We start from the raw sequence: 24,655 nt of genomic DNA, 5'->3' as shown, positions 1-24,655 counted from the left end.
CCATATAAACCGTCTCTTCCTTAGACACCAGTTCCTCAGCTAAAAACATCTCCCTTTCCACCCTCTCCCTTGCCAGTTTAGCGAGGTCTCTGTGGGCACGCCCCTCATCTCCTCTGAAAAGACGTCCTCATCTTCCCACGTGTAATAACGAGTGGGCAGAGGTTGATGTTGGTAATCCAGACTCATTCATTCATTCAATGGGAGAACGCCGATTAACTATTAAGAACAATGTCGGGCAGAGGATGAGCTCTTACTAAATGTCAACTCTCGTCAATGCATCCTTCATACACTATTTATGAAGCCTGAGGGGCTGGCTCTGTGATATTCTCTGCCACTTGGCAATGGAGACAGACACTGTTCCTGGACCCCTCCAGGGCAGAGTAATGGGCCCCGCCCTGCACTGCGACTACAAGTCCCAAAAGGCCACGCGCCACACGTAGCCCCGCCTCCAGTCGCATGCGTAACGTCGCGACGCCGACCGCGAGCGGGCGCCGGTGGCTGCAGCCAGCGGGCGGGGCGGGGCCGGCGGGAGCTGCGGCCTTTAGGGCGGAGCCGGCTCCGCTGTCCGCAGTCGGCCGCGGGCTAGCGGACACAGCGTCTTCTGTCGCCTGCCGGTTCCCCTCGCTCACTGCTCCCTCGTGCCGGAGGCCGCTCCTCTCGGCTATCTCTATCTCAATCTCTCTCCCTTCCGCGGATCCGCCATGTCGGAGCCAGGCGGCGGCGAGGACGGCTCGGCCGGCCTGGAGGTGTCGGCGGTGCAGAATGTGGCGGACGTGGCGGTGCTGCAGAAGCACCTGCGTAAGCTGGTGCCGCTGCTGCTGGAGGACGGCGGCGACGCGCCGGCTGCGCTGGAGGCGGCGCTGGAGGAGAAGAGCGCCCTGGAGCAGATGCGCAAGTTCCTGTCAGACCCGCAGGTCCACACGGTCCTGGTGGAGCGCTCCACCCTCAAAGGTGCGCGGCGCCCCCTCCCCGGTCGCGTGGAGCCGCTAGGGTGCCCGGACCGCCAGCGCCCGCACAGTGGGGTCGCTTTGTCTCCGCGGCTTCTCAAGATGGCCGAGTTGGGTGGAGACGGCGTCTCCCGGTCCCAGCTGGGCACAGGGCCGCATCCCTGCCTCCAAAGTCACATGAGCTTTTTTGGTTTCGATTCGTGTCCACGCTTAGCTCGCTTTGGGAAGAATGTGTCTAGGGCAACCTGGGTCCTGGGTCCTGGCCCCTGGGTGGGCTCGGGCACCGGTAGGTTGGCGGGAGCCGGAGTGGGCAGGCCCTGGGCACCCAGCATCTCTGCTATCTGTGGTTGCCTACGCGTAGGCCTCCATTGGCCTCACAGCATCGTTGTTGAGTGGGTGTATCTTCCTATTTTACAAACCAGGAAACCGAGTCCCTTGGCTGGTCCAAGGTCACCAGCTAGTACCGGACCTTAGACTAGACTCAACATACCAGTTTCCAATCCAAATTGCCTGTTTTGCTGGTCATGGCTTGGAATTGTTGCTTAGATGACGCTAATGACAGCCCTGTAACATTTAAAGTCTGATTTCAAAGACTTAAGAACTGTTGCTTACCTAGTTGGGGAAGGAGGCACAAAAGCTGACACGTTGCAGGTGTGTCCTCCAGCAGAGACGGTCACAACATTCCTAGATTCACCTGGAATCTGGAGCTTACTTGCAGGATTCCTTCCTTCTTGAATCTTTAAAACCACTTTGTAGCATCTGGGGAGCTTGTGTGACAGGCTGGTGAATGGGTGTGGCATTTCCCTAGGAATCAGATGTGCAAAGTAAAATAGCCCTTAGGGATTGAAGGTGGTCAGAGAATATTTGCTACCAAGTTTCTTAGAGTTCCAAAGGCTGTGTGGGTCCGTGAGAAAACCAGAGTAGCTGCCCTTTGGATGGGTGTATCTTCCAGATACTTTGTAACGCTTAAAGGTGTTTTTGGGGGGTTGTGTGTGTGTGTGTTTTGTTTTTTTCAAGACAGGGTTTCTCTGTGAAGACCTGGCTGTCCTGGAGCTCACTCTGTAGACCAGGCTGGCCTCGAACTCAGAAATCCCCCTGCCTCTGCCTCCCAAGTGCTGGAATTAAAGGTGTGCCCCACCAATGCCCAGCTGCTAAAAAGCTATTCTTAATTACAAAATGTTCAGCATGGCCTTGGTTTGGGCCTGCAGTTAGAATATAGCAAAATATTCGACGAACACAGAATGTTTAATGCAGTATGCTATTAGTGCCTGTTTAGGGTTCTATGCTGAAGGTTGTTTCCTTTACATTTGGAGTTTTTATTTATTCCTGCATGGAAATCTGGTTTTGTTCAGAAGACCATGTAACTATAGAAAAATTGAAACATACCTGAAATGAAAGTCTTCTGGAATCCTACCTCAGCAGAGCCCCTGTGAGTCCTTTGACCCCTACTTTGTTGCTCTTTTGTGGGGTGTGTGCAAATACATTTTATTAAAATAAATTTTAACCTATGTTTTTAAAGATTTGGAGAAGTTTGGCCCTAGCTAATTCTTTTATATTCTTTGCTGCACAGTTTGTGTATTGAAATTAGTGATTTCATTATAAAAACACGCAAAAACCATGAGTCATGGTTTCTCTTTATGGAAAAAAAATTCCCAAGTTTTTCTCTTTGGTCTGTCATCAGCAATTTGTTTTTTCATATCTGTCCATCTTGTATCAAGGGTGGAATGGAACCAGCGTCTACGCAGTGCACATTTCTTTGAGCAAAGGGATGATCCAGCATCCCAGCGAGGCTCCATAATGACTTGCACTTTTGAAAGTTGACTAAGGAATTTGACGGTCTTGAGACCAAAATAACTCTCTTCTATGTTGGTAAAAATCCTGTTTGCATTCCTAGTGATTTAACATATCATTAATTTCTTGTTCTCTTACAGAAACATAGGGAACGATTTTTTTTTTCGGTTATTTTTTTTAATTTACATTTCAAATATTGTCCCCCTTCCCTGTCTCTCCTCAGCAAATCCCCCATCTCATCCTTTTAAATTCAAGTTGATGCCTTAAGGTCTCCTTGTTAGCATCTGTGTTACCTGTGCTGGGGATTGAGTCCGGGATGTTGCACATGCTAAGCACACCCTTTTTGTTGTTGTTGTTGTTGTTGTTGTTGGTTGTTTGCTTGTTTGAGTAGTCTCACAGTGTAGCTAATGGTGGCCTGAAGTTTTGTAGACCAGGCTGACCTCAACTCACAGAGTTTACCTAATCTCTTCCTCCTGGAGGCTGCTAAGCACACAGTCTAACACTGAACTAGGCACCTAGGCCTAGACAGTCTCAGGGTCCTTGGTAGGAGGGCTTGGGTTAGGTAATTCTTTGGAGTTCACATTGGCTTTGCACACTTAGTCAGATATGTGCAGGCAATAGTTGATTGCAATGAAAGGTGAGTAAAAGTCTCAGGTAGCCTAAGGTGAACCCAAACTTATATGTACCCAAGGATGACCTGGAAGTTCTGCTCGTCCTGCCTCCGCCCCCAGTGCTAAGGGCATTGGCTCCCATTGTCAGTTTTTCCTGTGGTGCTGGGGAAAGCACGCAGGATCCCATGTGCCAGGTGAGCGAGCGCCTCACCAGCTATGCTGTATCTCCAGCCTCCCTTCACTACGGTAAAGACATTCTAAACACTTGTACCAAATATATAGGAGCTTTTTAAAAAATAAGTTATTTTTTTAAAGCTACCCCAGCTACTTAGAAACTTTGCCTTAAAGTACATAAATCATCAAAGTATAAAACAAAGATGGTGATTTAGCAGCAGCTTTTGATAGAGCATTGTCAGCAGGTCAGCAAATGAGATTTTTCACTGAGAAATCTCCTTTCTGAAATTCCTAGTCTGAGGGAGATTGTTTTCTTTTAGATAAAAAGGTGTTTGATCCTGAACTGGATGGTTTACACAGTAAAGATGATTCTGTAGCACTTCTTCCTACTATGCAGGGTTTTCTTGTGCTTTGTCCCTGGTGAGTTGGTGGGATCTGTGGGAATGGAACTGCTGGCCTCTGTGACTGGTGTCCTCCAGCTTTGTGAGTGCTCAGCAGGGATGATGTGGTGCTGAGTGTGTGTGTGAGTGTGTGTGTGGTGTGCCACACAGTTACTCTCACTTGCCTGTATCCTTAGACTTGGGAGTTGTTCTTCACTACTGGGATATGGCTGTTCTTAGTATGCGTGCCTCGAACTGGCAGACCAGTGTTTCTAGGGCAGGTAATTTAGGGGAGTCACTCTTAGTCCAGAGTTGGCTGGGAACCGGAGTGTAAAAGAATTTTCACATTTTTATATTTCCCATAGAGCCTTTTAGGTTCCCAGCTTCATAGAAACATAGTTCTGAGTTGCTGCAGAGTGCTGAGACTAGAGGTCCTTCAAGAACGACTTTTGCCTCTAACCTGAAATCAGTTTTCAGACTGGATGTTGAGCCTGCATTCCCTTCTAGACTAATCATCTGAAATGGTGAATACAATAATGAATGAATCAACAAGAAAAGCTTTCTATAACATTCCCATAATCTCTCAGTACTAGAAGGAATCTGTCAGTGGGTTCCCTGGCAAGCTGTCAGTGTGCTGGTAGTCTACAGCAAGGCATGTGGGAGTGCGCGGGGCAGTGGGACAAGGGATGAAGAGCCGGCTGGGACCCCTAGACCCTGCTTAGAAAGAGAGTTGTTTTTTCTTTCTTTCTTTCTTTCTTTCTTTCTTTCTTTCTTTCTTTCTTTCTTTCCTTTCTTTCCTTTTCTTTCCTTTTCTTTCCTTTTCTTTTCCCTTCCTTCCTTCCTTCCTTCCTTCCTTCCTTCCTTCCTTCCTTCCTTCCTTCCTTCCTTCTATTTTTGGCTTTTTCCAGACAGGGTTTCTCTGTGCAGCCCTGGCTGTCCTGGAACTCACTCTGTAGCCCAGGCTGGCCTCGAACTCAGGAATCCGCCTGCCTCCGCCTCCCGAGTGCTGGGATTAAAGGTGTGTACCACCACTGCCCGGCTATTTTTTTTTTTTAATTTAAGACATTTTCCATATATTTTGATTATACTTTCTCTTCCCCCCAATTTCTCCAGATCCTCCCATCTTTCTACCCATCCAGTTTTGTGGGTTTATTTTTTCCTCTTTCAAACACGAAACTCGCACAAAAGACTAATAAGACAGAAAATACCAAAACATGGTAAGATGAATCAGAGTCCACAAAGAATACCTTGGAGTTTGTTTTGTTGGCCAACTGCTTCTAGGCATAGGCCCATCTTGAAGTGTAGTTGATTACCAAGTGAGACTTCATTGAAGAGAACTGGTTTTCACTTTACCAGCCAGTATTAATTAATTGCACAGTGCTCCTTAACTGGGCGTGGAGCCTGTGTCCCTTCCCTTTCACTGAGCTGGGTCTGCATCTAGCTTGAGCCTGTGCGTGCTGCCACTGTCTCTGAGTGCGTGTGTGCATCAGTCCTGCTGTGTCTGGAAGATACCTTTCCGCCGAAGTCTCCACCACTTTTGGCTCACGTTTCCCATCGCTGCACTGTAGCTGTCTTCAGACACATCAGAAGAGGGCATCGGGTCCCATTACAAATGGGCCACCATGTGGTTGTCGGGAATTGAACTCAGGGCCTCTGGAAGAGCAGTCAGCACTCTTAACCATTGAGCCATCTCTCCAGCCCTCCATCTCCACTTTCAAATAGATCCCTGATCCTTGAGAGCAGGGTTTTGATGAAAAGGATTTTCAAAGGACTCTGAGACTAGTCTCTGCAGTTTTTCACTGCATTTACTGAGGTGGGAATGTTTGGTACTGGAAGGACGACTCAGAGGTTAAGACTGAGTACTGCCCATGGTAACTCAAAAGAGCCGTTGTTAGCCTCTGTGGGCACCAGACAAGTGGTACACATGCATACAGGCAGAACACCCATACACCTATAATAAATAGTTATTTTAACAAAAAAAGAATGTCTCTTTTAGTCTATTTCACCTCAGTTATTTTTCTTCTAAATTAATATTAACTGAAAAAGTACTGAGTCCTTAGGACTGGGATATATATGAGGTTGGCAGGCTTATATAGATAGCCTTTGGGTTGATCCCCAGTACCTGGTAGTCCACGTCCATAGCCTCAGCACTGGAGAGGAGGGACCAGGAGGATCAGTTCAGGGCTGAATCCAAGGCCAGCCTAGACTGTGTAAGACCTTGGCTCCAGAAGAGAAGTCCTGAGTACTAGGCGTTAGTGACTGTCTTTTTCAACAAACTTCAGTTCATTAGGAGAAGTAAGTGGGATCCTTCACGCACCTGAAAGGATGCTTCTATGTAAGCTGTCAGGTTGAGAGAACCCGCCTTTCTTGGAGTTCTTAACCCACTGCCAACGTGGGGGTGGTGTGGCAGGGAAATCATGGTCTTCGGCACCAGAGATAAGAAAGGGATAAAGTTAAAGCTGTCACATCAGAGGGTCTGTGTGGCAATGGCGACCATCATGATACAGTATTGGTCAGTTTTAGATTTTAAAGGGGAAAGAAGATGAAAGAAAAACCCAGAACCTTGTAAGGAGTCACTTGGTGTGGGTGTGGGTGAGTGAATGCCTTCACCTGCTCTGGGTGGCAGAAGGCTGGAGGGAGCGACAGGCGTCCTCCCTTCCCTCCTGCCAGGCAGCACACGTGGAGATGCTTGCTCAGGTGAGGGCAGTGCGGGTTGTTCAGCAGCTGAGCTCCACCAAGACAGCAGGCTCCTACTTTGCACAGTAGTTTGGGATGTATTGATCTGTCTGCGGAAGGAAGCGTGCTCGTCTAGATGCTGCTGCCGCCTGGGCGGTGTCCACCAGTGTGGCCCAGCGCAGCATGCAGTTCAGGACCAGGGTTGGGGGCAGCGCTTCTGAGCCCTGCCATTGGATTCTTCCACCTGTGTTGAGTGTGTTAGCCAGCAATCCACAGACACCAGGACACTGATTGGAGATTTAGTGAAGTGTGCCACCCTGACAAAACATGTAGGTCGTGTCTGTAGGTGGGCTGCTTCCCATTGTTAGCAGGGAATGTTCCAGTGTCCTTCCCTCGCCTTTAAATGCCTTTGTGAAATAGAAAGTCAGCTTCCTTTTTACTATTTAGAAGATTAATAATTTACAGAGTGACAAAAGGGAGAGCCACCACAAACACACAGCTCTGGAGATGACCTGTAACTCTGTAGACCAGACTGACTGGAAGTTGTGGTGATCCTCCTGCCTCTTCCTCCCCAGTGCTGAGATCACAGGTATATGCTATCAAGCATATTTGATAATTTATCGAACATAATCTGAAGTGGGGTTTGGGCATATTCAGACTTTGATTTCTGAATTTATTAGGAACTTGTATATACAAGACTGATCCAGATGTGTTTCTCTGACCAACTGGTAATGACTTCCCCAAGTTATTCTTAGGGGTGCTGGAATTTCACCAGAGCAGCAGGTCTGTCTTCGAGTTCTTCCTGTCTGGGGATTATGTCATTGGGCGTGCCTTCCCTGAGCCAGCCTGAGCCGCTTCTGCCGCACTGCAGTGCTCCTAGTGTTGGACTGCAGCATTTGCTACCAAGCCCCGACTCATACCTGCAGTGGGCGGTGGAGCCTGTTGGATCAGGACGTACAGGCCGCAGGCTGAGACCCTGTCTGGCCTCTCTCTTCTGTGATTGCATTTGTGTGGTGATGGTCATTGGAGAACAAATAATTTAAAGATTGCAGTGTGTCAGACATTTCTTTTAGGTGGTTGTAGAATCTTCTTTTATTGTCCATGTTGCTGGAATGGTATTTGGTGATGCATTTTATATGATTGTGGAAAGTTTAGAAAACTGAGACAGGTTGTTTTGTTTTGTTCTGTTTTTTGTTTTGTTTTTTTCTTCCTTTTTTTGTAGTTTTTTTCACACAGGGTTTCCCTGGGTAAACAACCTGGCTGTCCTGGAACTTACTCTATAGAGCAGACTGGCCTCAAACTCAGAGATCTGCCTGCCTCTGCTGGAATTAAAGGCTTGGGCCACCAAGCTCAGCCAGACAGTATTTCTTAATCCACTGCCTTAACAGCTACAGTTTAGGACACGTCTTTATGTGCTTTGTCTTAGGCTTGCAATTAGAGATAGCAGGCATAGGTGTGACTACTTCCAGACTGCAGGGTTTTGTAATATAATGTATCTTGTAATATATCTATATCTTGTAATATAGATCTGAGTGGTTGAAAAGCTTTATAAACTTTTTTTCAATAATTTTTTTAAAGTTAAAAAAATTATAAACCACCGTAGGTATGCTAGAGCCATTTGCTTGGCCGGCCAGGGTGGGCTCTGCACAAGAGGAATGGTGTTGGATCTCTTGGCAAAGTCTGGCTTCAGAATCTGGATGAATGGTCCAGGCTCAGTGCTGGGCGCTCGCCCCTCTGTAGCCCTGGGTGACATCTCTTGGTGGTCATGCTCCAGGCTCTTAGACAGCTGACTACTGATGCTGGAGCGGCCATGCAGTGGAAAGATGCCAGCGCTCAGTACCTACAAGGGCTCCTTTTCTTTTTTTCTTTTTTTGTTTTGTTTTGTTTGTTTGTTTTTTGTTTTGTGTGTTTTTTGGTTGTTTGGGGTTTTTTTTTTTTTCCCTTTTTTTTTTTTTTCTGAGACAGGGTTTCTCTGTATATCCCTGGCTGTCCTGGAACTCACTCTGTAGACCAAGCTGGCCTCGAACTCAGAAATCAGCCTGCCTCTGCCTCCCGGAGTGCTGGGAGTGCTGGGATTACAGGCGTGCGCCACCACCGCCCAGCTTCAAGGGCTCCTTTTCAGCCCCGCCACACGGCACTGTCTCTTTCCTCAGGTGGGATACAGAGTGTGCACACAGTCAAGTGCAGGGACTCTGGGCCTAGAAGAGGTGACGTGCATTCTCTGGGGTGGGCACTGCCCTGTATTTTTTGTGCCTGAGGCCTTCCAGGTACTGTTGGAAAATGCCAACTCCTACATGATGACAGTAGATATTTTAAAAGACAAGAGGTAGTACTAGGCATACTAGAAAGTTCTTCCACCTACTTCTTCCTTCCCTTTCTAAAAGTCATCAAAACAGTTGTTTGGGAAAAGGGTCTCTTAATAGAGACTTTACATATCGTGCCTTTAGGCATGAACTGTGTAAAGTTGGTTTACAAAGGTGATTTTCATTCTAGCATGTGAATACATAGGCGTCATTTCCTGCGTTCTCCCCCTGCTCCCCAAGGTCTCCATCCACTCCCTCCTCCACTCCCTTCCAGTTAAGATGGCCTCCTCTCCCTCAGTCCCTTTTTAGACTCTGTCGTTTATGCTTGAATTTCAACGTTTAATTGCTAAAAGAAGCCTCTGAGAGTGCCCAGGTCAGGGTCCTGTGCCCTTCTCTGCTCATGAATGTCGTCCATACCGCGCTCAGCCACTCCTGGGTCCTCTGTTGGGTGTGTGTTTTCCCTGCCTCTTGGCTCTTTAATGCAGATGAGGCTGAGGCCTGGTAGCTCGTTCCTCTAATCTCAGCACTCAAAGCAGAGGTCAGCAGGTACCTGTGAGTCCAAAGTCAGACTGCTTTTCATAGTGAGTTCTAGGCCAGCCAGAGTTATACAGTGAAACCCTATTGGGGGGGGGGGGATGAGAATGAGAGAATATACTGTGAATCATTGTAAACAATCTAGCTAGAATGTTCAAATGTCTTGGAGATTATTGGTAGAGAAATTTGCACTATCTTATAGTCTTAGTATTTTGAGATAGAGTCTCACTATATAGCCTTGCTGGCTCGAACCTAACTATGTAGACCATGCTGGCTTTGAACTCACAAAGATCGACCTTCCTGTGGCACCACACCCGTATCATTTTTACAGATGTTTTCTATAGTTTTGATTTTCAGTATAGAAGTCTGGCTCGCTGCCTCTTAAGGAGGTTGCATGCTAAGTTCCAATAAGCTTCTCTGTGGCTCCTGTGCTGTGTGGACCCTACATGTTCCACGCCTTCCGTTAGCTTGGGTGGAAGAGACACTTCTGTGTGCAGCCCACAACAGGTTGATGGGTACTTGACAGAGCAAAGGAAAAGCTGGGTGACTGACTGACTTTTCAGGTATTTCTTGTCAGCGGTCTTCTGCTGGGGTGGGCTTCACCCTTAGCCTGGCCCTGCTGTGTTCTGGTGGAAAGTTCCTGTGGAACCGTAGGCCTCTGCATTCCCATGCCTCCCAGCTGAGTGTCTCAGGGATCATTTACTTACACTCTGCACCTGGAAAACAGGGCTAGTGGCCTTGCCAGCCTGGGGCTGATTGGGCGGCATGGAGATGCTGTTGCGTCATGCAGTAAGAACTGAATAGGCGCTGGGCGTTGGTGGCACACGCCTGTAATCCCAGCACTCTGGGAGGCAGAGGCAGGTGGATTTCTGAGTTCGAGGCCAGCCTGGTCTACAGAGTGAGTTCCAGGACAACCAGGGCTACACAGAGAAACCCTGTCTCCAAAAAACCAAAAAAAAAAAAAAAAAAGAACTTAATAGACAGCCGAACAGACTGCACTGGGACGGAAAGAGACTTGTACGCTGGGGGCACGGAGTGTGAGTCTAGTGGCCAGAATTTTGCAGAAACTATTGGAACTACCCGTATCTCTGAGACTTCACTTGTATCCTCTTACTAATCTTCCAACAACCCAGGCACTTGTTACTGCCTGGAAGATACAGTCAGCTCCTTGTCCCCAAGATCACGCAGCAAACAAAAGCCCGATTTAGGAGTCGGAAAAGCAGGTAGAGCCAGCACGTTGGGACTTCAGGAGTGAGGTGGAGTGGGGTGAGGATCAGTCTTTAAGACTTGATAGATGAGAACTATCAATGTGAATTTGGTAACACTGTTATTATGATTTACAGAGGACGTGGGTGATGAAGGAGAGGAGGAGAAAGAATTCATTTCCTATAACATCAACATAGACATTCATTACGGGGTGAAGTCCAACAGGTAAGTAGTGTGAGTGTACCTGTGCCACTGTGAGACCGCACCTCAGGTCTACTGCACATGAGCACACCATGAACAAGATTCCTGCGTCAGTGTAAAGGCTAAAGCTTTCCAGTTCTAGTTGTTGTGTGTGGTACTGCTCTCAGATTTGAGCTATTGTTTACTGACCAGGAGTTTCAGGTTTCAATCTGATTGTACTGATGCAGGGTACAGTCATTGTCCCACAGTGGAAAAGGACAGTCACAGCTAGAAAAATACCCATTCAGTCTGGTTTTTGGTTGGTTTGAGACAGGGTCTCACTCTGTATTGCTGGCTGGCCTGAAACTCGCTGAAATTAATTCTTTGATTTAATATTCTTTGCTTTTATTTTGTCATTATAAATGAGTAGTGAGCATTCCTGCACACAGGCCTGGTTCTTTTCAGGATAAATCCTTCAAGAGCATATTACCCATTCAAAAGAAAGGCATCATTAAAGTTTTAATTCATGTTGCCAGATTACCTTTCAGAAAGTTGTATCAACTTCTGAACAGTAGGAACTTTCAAGTTCCCATGTATGAAAACTCATTATTCTGCATTAGCAGTCAAAACTTAAGCAATTTCAAGACTACAGAGGAGTTGCAGGGTATAGTGGTATGCACTATAGCCTCAGCATTTAGGAGGCTGGAGCCAGGGGATCTAATGCTTGGAGCTAGCCTGGTCTACATAGGAGAAAATAACTGTCTGAGAAGAAAAAGGAAAACGAAGGGTATAGGAGACTTGTGTGGATAGTGGATAGCCTCCTAGATAGAATCTGCCAGTGTTTGCCACCCCTGGGATGGTGCATGTGATAGAACACTTCCTAACCAGGACTACAAAAATACCTAGGTCAAATTTTTCTTCAGTTTCCCATCTTTCGCAGTGCAGCCTACAAGAACTTCCTTCTACTTGCGCCCTGTGGGTTCCAGGGTGGAGGATTTAGGGTGGGAGCGGGATTGAACACAGGCTGGTTGGCTTGGCATCAGCCCCTGAACTGTCTGACTGGCCCTTGTAATATATTTAGGGAAATAGGAAATCTAGTTGACGTGTGCTTAGAGATGGGGAAGAGTTCAGAAACTACAAGTGGAGCTAGGAGAAATGGCCAGTTCAGCAGGCGCAGATTTTATTAAAGACTTGACATGACAGTTCACAGCTACATGTGCACCTTAGGGAGGATTGATGTGCGGCTTAGAGTTGCTTGAATAGGTTGGTTTTAAACCAGAACTATGAATCCTGCCAGCCCAGTTGCTGCCTTTGTCATGGGGACATGCTATAACCATGTCCTGATACAGGGTACAGTCATTGTCCCACAGTGGAAAAGGACAGTCACAGCTAGAAAAATACCCATTCAGTCTGGTTTTTGGTTGGTTTGAGACTGGGTCTCACTCTGTATTGCTGGCTGGCCTGAAACTTGCTGAGATTAAAGGCATGTACCACCACACCCAGCTCAGTCTGTTCTTAATGTAATTTTAATTTAATTTCAACACAAAAGCTATAATTGTTAAGACTAATTTAAAGCTGGGCGTGGTGGTACACGCCTATAATCCCAGCACTTGGGAGGCCGAGGCAGGCAGATTTCTGAATTCGAGGTCTGCCTGGTCTACAGAGTGAGTTCCAGGACAGCCAGGGCTACACAGAGAAACCCTGTCTCGAAAAAACCAAAAAAAAAAAAAAAAAAAAAAAAAAAAAGACTAATTTAAAGTGTGACTCGTCTGCCTGCTTTCTCCTTTGGCTCCTTAGCTTGGCGTTCATCAAACGAGCCCCAGTGATTGATGCAGACAAGCCAGTGTCTTCCCAGCTCCGGGTCCTCACTCTGAGTGAAGACTCGCCATATGAGACACTGCACTCTTTCATCAGCAATGCAGTGGCTCCTTTCTTTAAGTCCTACATCAGAGAGTCTGGCAAAGCAGACAGGTAAGCACTGCTTTCTCAAAGCAGCGTGGCTCCATTGAGTCACAAAGGTATCTCATTGATACTTAACAGACTTTAAATAATGTGCTTCAAAGGCCAGTACTGCTCATTCTGAGATGCTTCTGTCTTTGTAGGGATGGTGATAAGATGGCTCCTTCAGTTGAGAAGAAGATCGCAGAGCTTGAGATGGGGCTCCTTCACCTGCAGCAGAACATTGAGATCCCGGAGATCAGCTTGCCAATTCATCCCATCATCACCAATGTTGCCAAGCAGTGCTATGAGCGTGGAGAAAAGCCCAAAGTTACAGATTTTGGTGATAAGGTTGAAGACCCAACTTTTCTTAACCAATTACAGTCTGGAGTTAATCGGTGGATCCGAGAAATTCAAAAGGTAAGGTCACTATAATTGACAGCCCATGTGAGATGACGTGCCCTTTAATGTCTGTGGGCGGCTGGCCCAAGCTCTTCTGTTGTGTAGCTTGAACATCTAGGACTGTTCCGCAGTGCCAGCGTCTGGGCAGAGCAGTAAGCATACTGCGAACTGAGAGAACACTTGGGCAGCCATCTGGCCAGGCTTCAGACCAAATCCTTCCCTTGTATCAGGGAGGGATCAACTTGAGATTTACCAGACCCTGTCATCTTGTCTTCAAAGGTGACCAAGCTTGACCGAGATCCAGCATCAGGAACTGCCTTGCAGGAAATCAGCTTTTGGCTAAACTTGGAACGTGCGTTGTACCGCATCCAGGAAAAGCGGGAGAGCCCAGAGGTGCTCCTGACCCTGGACATCTTGAAGCACGGAAAGCGTTTCCATGCCACTGTCAGTTTTGACACCGACACAGGTAAAACCCAGAACCAGAGGCCAGGTGCATAAGTTGGTGACCTTCCTTCCTGTTTTTTGGTTTTGGGGGAAGGGGGGGATTTGATTTTTTTTTTTTTTTTTTTTTTTTTTGGATTTGGTTTTTTCGAGACAGGGTTTCTCTGTATAGCCCTGGCTGTCCTGGAACTCACTCTGTAGACCAAGCTGGTCTCGAACGTAGAAATCTGCCTGCCTCTGTCTCCCAGAGTGCTGGGATTACAGGCGTGCGCCACCACCGCCCGGCTGTGACCTTCCTTCTTAAGGTCTTTGATGGTTTAAATGAAAATTAGTAGATGCAGTTTGGGATCAGCCCTAGGCCCAGCCTTTTATGTGTCAGACAAGCACTGCACCAGGGACACCCCCTAAACACTACCGTTGTAATTCCTAACTCTTTCCTGTTTCTTGCCTCCTCTTGCCCTCAATGCTACAGAATAAAAGTCTAGGACTGTCCTACTCACCTGCGAATTTCTTTTCCCTAATGGCTTTTGAGAAGCTAAGACAGTTTCCAGGCCCGAGGCTAGTGAGCCCTGGGACTTGTTCTCCTGTCTCCTCACTGTGTGGTTGTGAGCTTTCAGTCAGCCAGGAGACAGCCACTGCCCAGAGCTGAGGAAGGAGGAAGCAACCATGTCGCTTTCCCTCTTCTCTCCTGCTCCTTTCCCTTCTGTTCCCCTCCTCCTTATCCCACGTGGTGACTAAATTCAGGCCGGGCACGCTGTCCACACCTCAGCCTCAGCACTTGCTCTCCCTGTCCCCGAGTGTGGAGAAGTGACCCAGTGTCTCTCAGGAATTGAGTGACTGTCCTCCCACTGAGCTGTCCCCAACCTACTCCCAGAGCTTTGGAGGGAGGGGTAGGATTCTAAGTCAAGGGCAGCTGTTCTACATAGCAAGACCCTTGTTTCCAGAAACCCGGGGGATATGAATGGAGCTTGACGGTAGAGTGCTTACCTAGCGAGCACAGGTCTCGGGTCCAGTCCCCAAGTCTGTAGTAGATTATCTACTTCGCCTCTTAGTAAGAACTGTGGGAGTGGAGTTGCACTGGTGTGCACCGAACACAGAAATGTTTGGCCAGACATAATCTGTGAAGCATTTCTATGGGCTCCATAGCCACAGAAATCAAGTGAGTGAGCCCCATCTGTTCTCTCCCCTCTTTTTAAGTAAGTGTCTTGTCATGACCACCGTAAACAATGGTGATAGGGCGGGCATTCACCAGCACGGATGTGCTCATTTGACCCTATTCTTCAAAACATCTCTGAATCTTTTTTCCCTTTTTTTTTTTTTAAGCTAGGTTTTTAATGTAATAGTCATATAGCCCAAGCTGGCCTCAAGCTTCCTCTGTAGCCCAGGCTGGCCTTCAGCTCCTGATCATCCTGTCTCTACCTCCCCAGTACTAGGATAACCAGCTTGCTTTGAAGGCTTTCTTCCCTAATACATTCAAAAATCGTATGTCAAAGGAAGAAGTAGACCAAAAACCAGTTTTCCTAAGATTCCATGTTCATAATGACACATAAATGTAGCCATGAGTGAGTGTTCTCAAAGCTGACAATACTGAAGTTTCTCTAAATTTAATTATTAAAGTAAAACATATAGATAGTACTAAAAGTAAGATATAAAGTGTTAGCCCGTGAAGGAAGCTAACTAAGTTAGGATGCAGGAGAGTTGCTTATTTTTATTGTATGTAAATGTTTGCTTACTTGTGTGTATGTGCACCATGTGTGTGCATGGTGCTGAACTGAGGCTAGAAGAAGATGAATTCTCTGGATCTGAAAAGTTAGGGTGGTTGTAAGCTGCCGGGTGGGTGCTGGGAACCAAAGCCCAGGTCCTCTGTGACCAGCCAGTGCTCTTAACTGCTGATCCCTTTCAGCCCAACTCTACTCCCCCATTGCACCCAGGCAGGGCTTCTCTGTGTAGCCCTGGCTGTCCAGGAGCTTGCATTGTAGACCAGGCTGGCCTTGAACTCTCAGAATTCCACCTGTCTCTGCCTTCCAAGTGCTGGGATTAAAGGCTCTTTTACCTCTATACCTGGCTTCAACTGCACCCCTAAGAAAACTGAGTCCATTAGAGATGTTTGTTTGTATGTTTGAAATACCGTGAATGACTTTTCTAGAACTAAAATATTTTCAGCATCAAAGTGCATTTCATAGTTTAGACATAGTTTACTTGATTTTGTGACTTGACGTGAAAGCCATTAACTGTCTTTGTCAATCTAGGTCTCAAGCAGGCATTGGAGACAGTGAATGACTACAACCCTCTGATGAAAGACTTCCCCCTGAATGACTTGCTGTCTGCCACTGAGCTGGACAAGATAAGGCAGGCACTTGTTGCAATTTTTACACATCTAAGAAAGATCCGAAACACAAAATACCCCATTCAGCGTGCCCTTCGTCTTGTGGAGGCAATTTCCAGAGACTTGAGTTCTCAGTTGCTCAAAGTCTTGGGCACTAGGAAGTTGATGCATGTAGCTTATGAAGAATTTGAAAAAGTAAGTTGTGGTCTTTAGGAAACCACTCTGAGCCAGTGCAATCAGGATGAATTAGTGAGTGACCAGCCATCTCCCAATTGTTGCACAGGTCATGGTGGCCTGCTTCGAAGTCTTCCAGACGTGGGATGACGAGTATGAGAAGCTCCAGGTGCTGCTGAGAGACATCGTCAAGAGGAAGAGGGAGGAGAACCTGAAGATGGTGTGGCGCATCAGCCCCGCTCACCGGAAGCTTCAGGCCCGCCTTGACCAGATGAGGAAGTTCCGCCGCCAGCATGAACAGCTGAGAGCTGTCATTGTCAGAGTCCTGAGGCCACAGGTATGTCTGTCATAGCAGCTCAGAGTCCTCCTTGCTTTGCTGCCTCTGTGTAATTCTTTGAAAGAACTGACCACCTGGTACTTTGTTTTTCTTTCATTTCCTTTTGTCACTTGTCATCCTGAGGCTGCGCTGTGTTGTTGTTCTGAGTATCTGAATACTCAGTGTCCCCTGCATGGGTACAGCTCAGAGCAGACGCCTGGCCATTATATTGTAGTATGTGACGTCAGCAATCTTTCAGTAATGCACCAAAATAAATTATGGGGAATTACTGTTTATCTCTAAGCTTTATTAAAAGAATTCAGTGGTACCTCTTTTCTTTGTATGCTTTTGGGGTGGGGTGTTTTGTTTTGTTTTGTTCCATTCTGGGGATTGACTCCACCGTCCTGTGCTTCTGGTCCCGTGCTCTGTTGCTGAGCTGCTCCCCAACCCTGTGTGTGTCTCACTCCTGTTTTCATTCCCTCTACATTTTCACTGGTTCTTTCCTCTTAAAAAAAAAAAAGAAAGAAAAAGAAAAGAAAAAATACAGTAAAGACAGAAATCTGCAGGGAGCATAGTGTGCTGATAGCTGAATTGATTATAAAATACTGAAGGTTTAAAGTCGGTATTGGTGCACAAGAATTCCTGTGCTGTGGCTATGACAGAAAACTTCATTTGCAAATATTTTTTCTTGCAAATCTTTTGTTTTAGGTCACAGCAGTTGCACAACAGAACCAAGGAGAGGCACCTGAACCCCAAGACATGAAGGTGGCCGAGGTCCTCTTTGATGCTGCAGATGCCAACGCCATCGAGGAGGTGAATCTGGCCTATGAGAATGTCAAGGAGGTAGATGGTCTGGATGTTTCCAAAGAAGGGACGGAGGCCTGGGAGGCCGCGATGAAAAGATACGATGAGAGGATCGACCGTGTGGAGACCCGCATCACTGCCCGCCTCCGAGATCAGCTCGGCACAGCCAAGAACGCCAATGAGATGTTCAGGATTTTCTCCAGGTTCAATGCACTGTTTGTCCGCCCACACATCCGAGGGGCCATTCGTGAATACCAGACCCAGCTGATCCAACGTGTGAAAGATGACATCGAGTCTCTGCATGACAAGTTTAAGGTCCAGTACCCACAAAGCCAGGCTTGCAAAATGAGTCACGTCCGTGACTTGCCCCCTGTGTCAGGGTCTATCATCTGGGCTAAACAGATTGACAGACAGCTCACCGCCTACATGAAGCGAGTGGAAGATGTCCTGGGCAAGGGTTGGGAGAACCATGTGGAAGGGCAGAAGCTGAAACAGGATGGAGACAGCTTCCGAATGAAGCTCAACACCCAGGAAATCTTTGATGACTGGGCGAGGAAGGTTCAGCAACGCAACCTTGGTGTCTCAGGGCGCATCTTCACCATTGAGAGCGCTCGAGTGCGGGGCCGTACTGGGAATGTCCTCAAGCTAAAGGTGAACTTCCTTCCAGAGATCATAACACTCTCCAAAGAAGTGCGGAACCTCAAGTGGCTTGGCTTCCGAGTGCCACTTGCAATTGTGAACAAGGCTCACCAAGCCAACCAGCTCTACCCATTTGCCATCTCACTGATTGAAAGCGTCCGGACTTATGAGCGTACCTGTGAGAAGGTGGAGGAACGCAATACCATTTCACTGTTAGTGGCCGGCCTGAAGAAGGAGGTACAGGCCTTGATCGCAGAAGGCATCGTATTGGTGTGGGAGTCCTACAAACTCGATCCCTATGTGCAGCGCCTGGCAGAGACGGTTTTCAACTTCCAAGAGAAGGTAAGTTGACTTACCTTCAGCATCCGTGGTTGAATCAGTCGGTAAGTCAGGAAACACACTAGTTCTCCACAGCAGTCTGTAAAATTGAACTAAGGCCCTTGGAGCTGTAGGAGAAAAGACGTTTTCTGGCTGTTGACAGATGGAGTGGGGCTTTAGGAATGCTGCCGAGTGACACCCTGAGAAACCCAGATAGAGGAGATTGGAGGCTGATAGGCAGGGGATACGGTGAGAGGGAGAGGTGTCTCCAGACCTGCAGTGGGAGTGCTTGTTTCCATGGGCAGGGCAGAGGGAAGAAAGATGCTGGTGGTGTTCCCGGCCCCTCCTTTTCCTCTCTGGGCCACACAGGGGACACAAACATCTTCACTCCAGCAGCTGAGGTTGTTGATGGCGGGGATTCTCTATACTGAGCAGAGTCCTTCATGAAAGGAACACGAATAAGCCACAGAGTAAACCAATGCTTTCATATTAAATGCACTCTCCTCTAGGTGGACGACCTACTGATTATTGAAGAAAAAATAGACCTGGAAGTCCGTTCCTTGGAAACCTGCATGTATGATCACAAGACGTTCTCTGAGATCTTGAACAGAGTGCAGAAAGCAGTGGACGACCTCAACCTGCACTCTTACTCCAACCTGCCCATCTGGGTCAACAAGCTGGACATGGAGGTGCGTACCGCTGAATGGACCAGACACTGAGCCGTCCCTGTGGGCGTGGCCCGCCCTGTTAGAGATGGCCTTTAGCTTCTCTGGAAAGTGGTTTCCTAGATAACTTACTTGACTGGTCCAGTTCTGCCAGAATCCCTCAGCTAATGCCACAGCCAAATGGTCCCTGTCCCAGCAGTGCTCAGCTGGGAACAAGGTGTTGGATGCAGAGGAGAGTTCCTCCTTTTCCTGGATACTTGACAACTTCCTATTGGTCTTTCCTTCTTGTTCATGTGACTTAAGGTTTGTTTTGTTTTGTTTATTTTCCTTTTTGGTAGCAGTGATAGCCGTGCCTTGGTGGGATGAGGGTCTTGCTCAGCCTGGATCTATTCCTCGGGCCGTAAGCCTTGAGGCACCCTTCTCTGACAGCTGCCCCTCCACACCTGAGGCTGTTAAAGGATGAGGCCAGAGCCACGGTAGCTTTTCTTACTCATTTGGAGAGGACATGTCGCTAGAGGCCTAAGCAAAGGCATCTTTTATAGCAGAGGGTCCAGTCTGAACTTGGGGGTTCTCCCCTTAAATTTAAAATGGCATCCACACCAAGGACACAGGAGGAAGGAAAGTTACCAGCCTGCAGATGCTGTGGTTCCCCCTCAGCCCTCAGCACATCCCTAGGGAGCTACATGGCGTAGGGCACACTAGCAGCAAAGACATGCAGAGGTCCTGTCTGTCACCTGGAGGAACTTAGGGTTTGGACAGAGAAGATTTTCTTTTTCTTCCGCTTGTTAAAGAAAAATGTCTTCGTCTCCAAGCTGCGGGTCTCCAAGCTGCGGTGCTCCTAGTTTCACCTCAAGGCTAACTTCAGGCTCCATAGAACAGCACTTAGAGTGAGTTTTACATCATAAGGAACAGCTACCAAGAGCGTAACTGCTTCTGTAGTATGCTAATAAGTCTCCTTGTCACTTAGGAGCTGAGGAGACTGGCAGGTCACAAGTCTCAAAGGTGCAGAACACAGCTCTGATGAGGCTGCATACGTCACACACAGAGTGAGATGGGACACGTGACTTTGACACACCTGCCACCTTCTCACTCTGTACTTTAAGCTGACCTTCAAAAGCATCCACTCAGTGACCCGGCTCTCTGTGTAGATTGAAAGGATACTGGGTGTCCGCCTGCAAGCTGGTCTTCGAGCGTGGACCCAGGTTCTTCTTGGACAAGCTGAGGATAAAGCAGAGGTCGACATGGACACGGATGCTCCACAAGTTAGCCACAAGCCTGGGGGAGAGCCCAAGATCAAAGTGAGTGTCTCTGTGGCATGCGCCTGGCTGTAGCCCAAGTCCCTCCCCTGTGAACTGTCTGGAGAAGCTGAGGCAAGAAGGTCACAAGCTCAAGGGCAGCTTAACCTAGTAGTGAGATCCTGTCTCAAAAGAGGGGCCACACAGGGTAGGCTCTGGGGTGGAGCTAGGGGTTAGAAGACATGCTTAGAATGCAAGAGGCCTAGACTAGATCCCTGGAGCTGGGTATGAGTGCCGTGAATGCTAGCACTGCCAGTAGTGTGCGTGGCTTCCCATGTTTGTAACGTCTTGCGATGACAAGGGCATTTCACATCTGCCTTTTCTCCAGAAAACTTAGGAGAAAAATAGAGGCTCACATGGAAAGTTAGCCTAAAACATCTTCTATCAATGTAAAATGATTTCAAGACAGGATGACATAAACACTTTAAAGTCTGTTTTGGAAATGTCCACTGTGGGATCTCTTACTTGCCTGGTGTCTATGTGATGAACTGTTTTGAGACAGAGTTTCTCTGTGTAGCCTTGGCTGTCCTGGAACTCACTCTGTAGACTGGACTGACCTTAAACTCACAAAGATCTACCTGCCTCTGCCTCCTGTGCTCCACCACCACCTACTGCTTCAGTGATACTATTTTTCAGGCCTCCAGCTAATTTTATTGAGCATGTGGATTTCCATGAGTACCTACTGTGTGCTCTGACCCAGGCCATGGCACCTGGAGCAGACAAAGTGATGCCTGCCCCCAGCCCTTTGTGATTGTAGAGGGACAGAGCTCAGGAGTGCATCCCATAGTAACAGACTTTGTGGTTCTACCTAGAGAGGTGGTCATTTAGACAAAGAAGGCTGTAAAGAATTTAAACCATTTTATTGGAATATGTTACTGAGTAAAAACAAAACCTTTCTTTTACAGAACGTTGTTCATGAGCTAAGAATAACAAATCAGGTAATCTATTTGAATCCACCCATTGAAGAATGCAGGTACAAGCTATACCAGGAGATGTTTGCTTGGAAGATGATTGTGTTGTCCCTGCCCAGGATCCAGAGTCAGAGGTACCAGGTAAGCTTCCAGGGGCCCCAGCACATGCCCTCTGACCAGGTCTTATTTGGGACTCTGGTGCCACTTCTCGGGATGAGTGATTTGATGAGCCCTGTACGTGTCTTTTTCTACTTCAAGGTTCCCGGGTTGCACATCTTAAGGAAGGCTTGGCATTTGCAGCCTCCCTCATCTCTTCAAAAGTTTCCTCCGGAAGCCTCTCTGGTTCTCAGACAGGGTCTCTTTATGTAGCTTTGCTCTCTTAGAACTCAGTGTGTAACCCATGTTGGCCCCAAACTCCTAGATTCTCTTGCCTCTCTGCCTTCAGAGCACTTGTGCTAAAGGGCCTGTCACTTGCCTAACCTATGAACTTTGACAGTCTCAGTTCCTCCTCCATTGTTGTGTTGTGTGCTTTAGGATCTAGGGTCTCACCATGTGGTCCCCCCTCACCTCCTGAACACTGGGCTGGTTGTCCTAGCTCCTGCTTTTAGAGACAGTTCCAAGCGCTCACAGAGGTGGGAACCATGAGCTCCTACCTGCAGCCTCACTTATCAGCATATAGCTGTCTCACTTCATTTGTAGATCCCCACTGAGAGTTTAAGGCAAATCCTAGGTTCTAGTCTTCCCTACTGCAGTCAAAAGAAGACCTGCCTAAAAGGCCATTAATCCATAATGTTGGCTGATGTCACTTTTAATTAGGATAGTGGCTTTCAAATACAAAGATTCTGTAGTACTGCCATGCAGACTGTTCTAGAATTTAGGAATGCTGCTAGAAACATGCCCTTTAAAATAAAAAATGAAATACATTTATTTGTATTTTACATATATGAATGTTTGCCTGAATGTATATCTGTTTATCAGGTGTGAACCTATTTCCATGTAGGCCAGAAGAAATAGTTGGATTCCCTAGGTGCTGAGAACTGAACCCGGGTCCTCTGGAAGAGCAGCCAGTTCTCAGGACCACTGGACCATCTCTGCAGCCCCCAAAACATACCTTTTTTTTCCTTATGACTTTGAACATAAATGTCACTCTTCAAGGGTTTGTTTGCTGTTGTTTTAATTCCATTTATTTGCGGTGTGTTTGTGCACACACTCTTTCACATATCACAGTGAGAAAGTGGAGCTCAGAGCACACCCTGCAGGTTAGGTACCTACCTCTTCACTTTGTTAAGTTCGTTCTGGGAATTGAACTCGGGACATCAGGTGTGGTGGCAAATGCCCGCTGAGTCATCTCCTGGTTCTTGTGTTTTGCCCAGCTAATCAGAACCAAACTGAATTTTGGTTTCTGTCCCAGGCATCTATATATAGTATATATAGAGAGAGGATCTTTGGGTTCCTCTCTGGTTCTGTGTAAGGAACTGTCTTGTTCCTCTCCAAACTGGACAGATGATAGCTGCCCTGTTTGTGGACTCCAGCGCTGTTGACCAACTCTGCTCTGACAGCCATCTCCACACTTCTGCATGCAGCCTGCCCTTAGCTGACCCAGCCCAGCTCTCGAGCTGCTGCTTCCTGTAGCCCCCTGTCCCATAGCCACGACTGGGGCTGTGCCTGCTGCTGTGGGTCCGTCTTCCTCTCCCGCTCGCCCTCTCACCCTTCTCTCCACCCAACCCAGACGTCGTGTGTCACCCTGATGTCTGTCATTGCTGTCTTTAAAGCTCATCCTTCTCTGTTGTTTTTAAAACAAAATCCCCATGTTTGATTTACCAAATGAATTCTCAGGAGCCAGACACTGTGGTGAGACCCTGCTAGCTCAGAGAGGCAGAGAAAGCATCCAGCTGACCTTCTTGTCCACTGCCATCCCAGAAGGAAAAAGCTCCTTCTCTGTATTAAATAGCCTTCAACCCAGTCTCCCTCCTTGCTACTGCTTATGTTCACGCCCTGTCAGCTGTGGTTGACTGTATTGAATCCTGTTTACAGAGTGCGCTTAGGATAACCAGTGTGCTAGGGCTGCCCCGTACCACAGCAAAGCTTTCCGTGCTCTCAGTCTTGGAGTTGACGGTGTGATCAGATGCCCTGCAACCTTGGGCCTTTCTCTTCTGCCACAGTCTCTATTCCCACTCCATCCAAGGAGCCACTGCCGCCTTAGCTTACTAGCGTTGTCCCCTGCTGTTCTCTCTGCCCCTGCATCTGTCTTCATTGCTGGTAACTGCCGTTGCACCTCTGGGGGCCCTCTACTGGCCTGCCATCTCTTGGCAGGAAAGCTCTAGTCTGGCTGCTTTTTGGGCCTGCTGTTACCTGTTGGCCTTTCTGGCCCTGATCCCTGCTTTCCCCTCCTGGCTCTGCTAGGTCTCTGCACTCTCGAGGTCCTCAGCCCTGCAGACTGAGTTTGCTCCCTGGGCTTTTGCGTGAGGTGTTGATCTCTGCTCACAATCCCCAAAAGCAAATATCCCTTCCACCCTTTCCAGTCTTTGTTCAGATATCACCTTCTGGTAAAGCCTTTTCTGGTTTTCTGTTGAAGCAACAACCAGCGAGAGGCGTGCAGCTCAGTGGTAGAGTCTTATCTAGCATGCCCAAGGCCCCTCGGTTCAAACCCTCCCATATGACAGTCTGTATCTGCATGTCCTTTGTCTCTTCTGCAGAATGGACTTGGGGTGAGTGGGAGTGCCTGCTTATGGGATTGGGGCCTAGCATGGAGCAGGCGCTCGGGTGGCTAAGGTGAGCCGAGGGTTCCTCATGCCCTTCATTAGTAACTCCACGTTTTCCAGTTTGTGCTTACTCTTGAGTGCCCTTTCTTGGTTTAATGAGTTAAATATAATCCAGTTTCTTGTTACTTATGGCTAGTGAAAATAAGTCTTATCTCTTGATGCTTTTTGATGGTGACATTTTTTAGTCATTTTAGTAAGTAAAAGGTGACTGAGATTGGCATCATGTGCACTGTTGAACAGTCATGTCTGGCTCTGTTGGTCAGGTGGGAGTGCATTATGAATTGACAGAGGAAGAGAAGTTCTATCGAAATGCGCTGACACGGATGCCTGATGGTCCCGTCGCCCTGGAGGAGTCCTACTCTGCAGTCATGGGCATAGTGACTGAGGTTGAGCAGTATGTTAAGGTGAGACTCTCTTGATTACGTCTAGTGCCACAGCTATGCTATCCTAGACGGGAAGAGCATGAGAGCAGGGCCGGGTGTAGCTCGGGGCTCGGTGGGTTTATTGCCAGCGCCACCAAAAGAGGGAGAAAGAAAAAATATTGGAAGCTCAACAGGCAATGTTTGCTTTATTTATTTACTTATATATTTATCTGTTTATCCACCTGCTGTCCATTTATTTATGTTGAGACAAAGTCTTATTCCTTATTCTAGCCCCACCTGGCCTGTAGTTTACTTGCTTTGTAAACCAGGCTGACCAGAACCTGGAATTTTTTTGTCTCCTGAGAACTGGGATTACACGTGTGTGTCCCAACACCTGAATCTTACTATGTAGCTTTGGCTGGCCTGGAACTATGTAGACCAGATTTGCTTTGAACTAACTCACAGAGATCCACCTGTGTCTGCCTCACAGCGCTAGGATT

The 24,655-nt window shown here is 47.6% G+C and overlaps 1 protein-coding gene across 1 annotated transcript in view; it reads left to right on the top strand.

The window, feature by feature from the left end:
* The first annotated feature begins 512 nt into the window (after positions 1 to 512).
* Dync1h1 (dynein cytoplasmic 1 heavy chain 1) overlaps positions 513 to 24,655 on the top strand; it is a 67,337-nt gene continuing 43,194 nt past the window's right edge. The window contains exons 1-12 of the mRNA XM_052185016.1: positions 513 to 951; positions 10,760 to 10,847; positions 12,600 to 12,773; positions 12,905 to 13,160; positions 13,422 to 13,608; positions 15,833 to 16,104; positions 16,193 to 16,420; positions 17,108 to 18,184; positions 18,670 to 18,849; positions 19,974 to 20,123; positions 21,026 to 21,172; positions 24,057 to 24,197. Coding sequence (XP_052040976.1) covers positions 702 to 951; positions 10,760 to 10,847; positions 12,600 to 12,773; positions 12,905 to 13,160; positions 13,422 to 13,608; positions 15,833 to 16,104; positions 16,193 to 16,420; positions 17,108 to 18,184; positions 18,670 to 18,849; positions 19,974 to 20,123; positions 21,026 to 21,172; positions 24,057 to 24,197 — 3,150 coding nt within the window. The 5' untranslated portion in view covers positions 513 to 701. The remainder of the gene's footprint in view (positions 952 to 10,759; positions 10,848 to 12,599; positions 12,774 to 12,904; positions 13,161 to 13,421; positions 13,609 to 15,832; positions 16,105 to 16,192; positions 16,421 to 17,107; positions 18,185 to 18,669; positions 18,850 to 19,973; positions 20,124 to 21,025; positions 21,173 to 24,056; positions 24,198 to 24,655) is intronic.

This window comes from Apodemus sylvaticus, chromosome 6 (genome assembly GCF_947179515.1).
Source record: "Apodemus sylvaticus chromosome 6, mApoSyl1.1, whole genome shotgun sequence".
In the NCBI taxonomy this organism is placed as follows: Eukaryota; Metazoa; Chordata; class Mammalia; order Rodentia; family Muridae; genus Apodemus; species Apodemus sylvaticus.
Note: the sequence above shows the minus strand (reverse complement) of the source record. Positions and strands in the feature narration are given on the sequence as shown.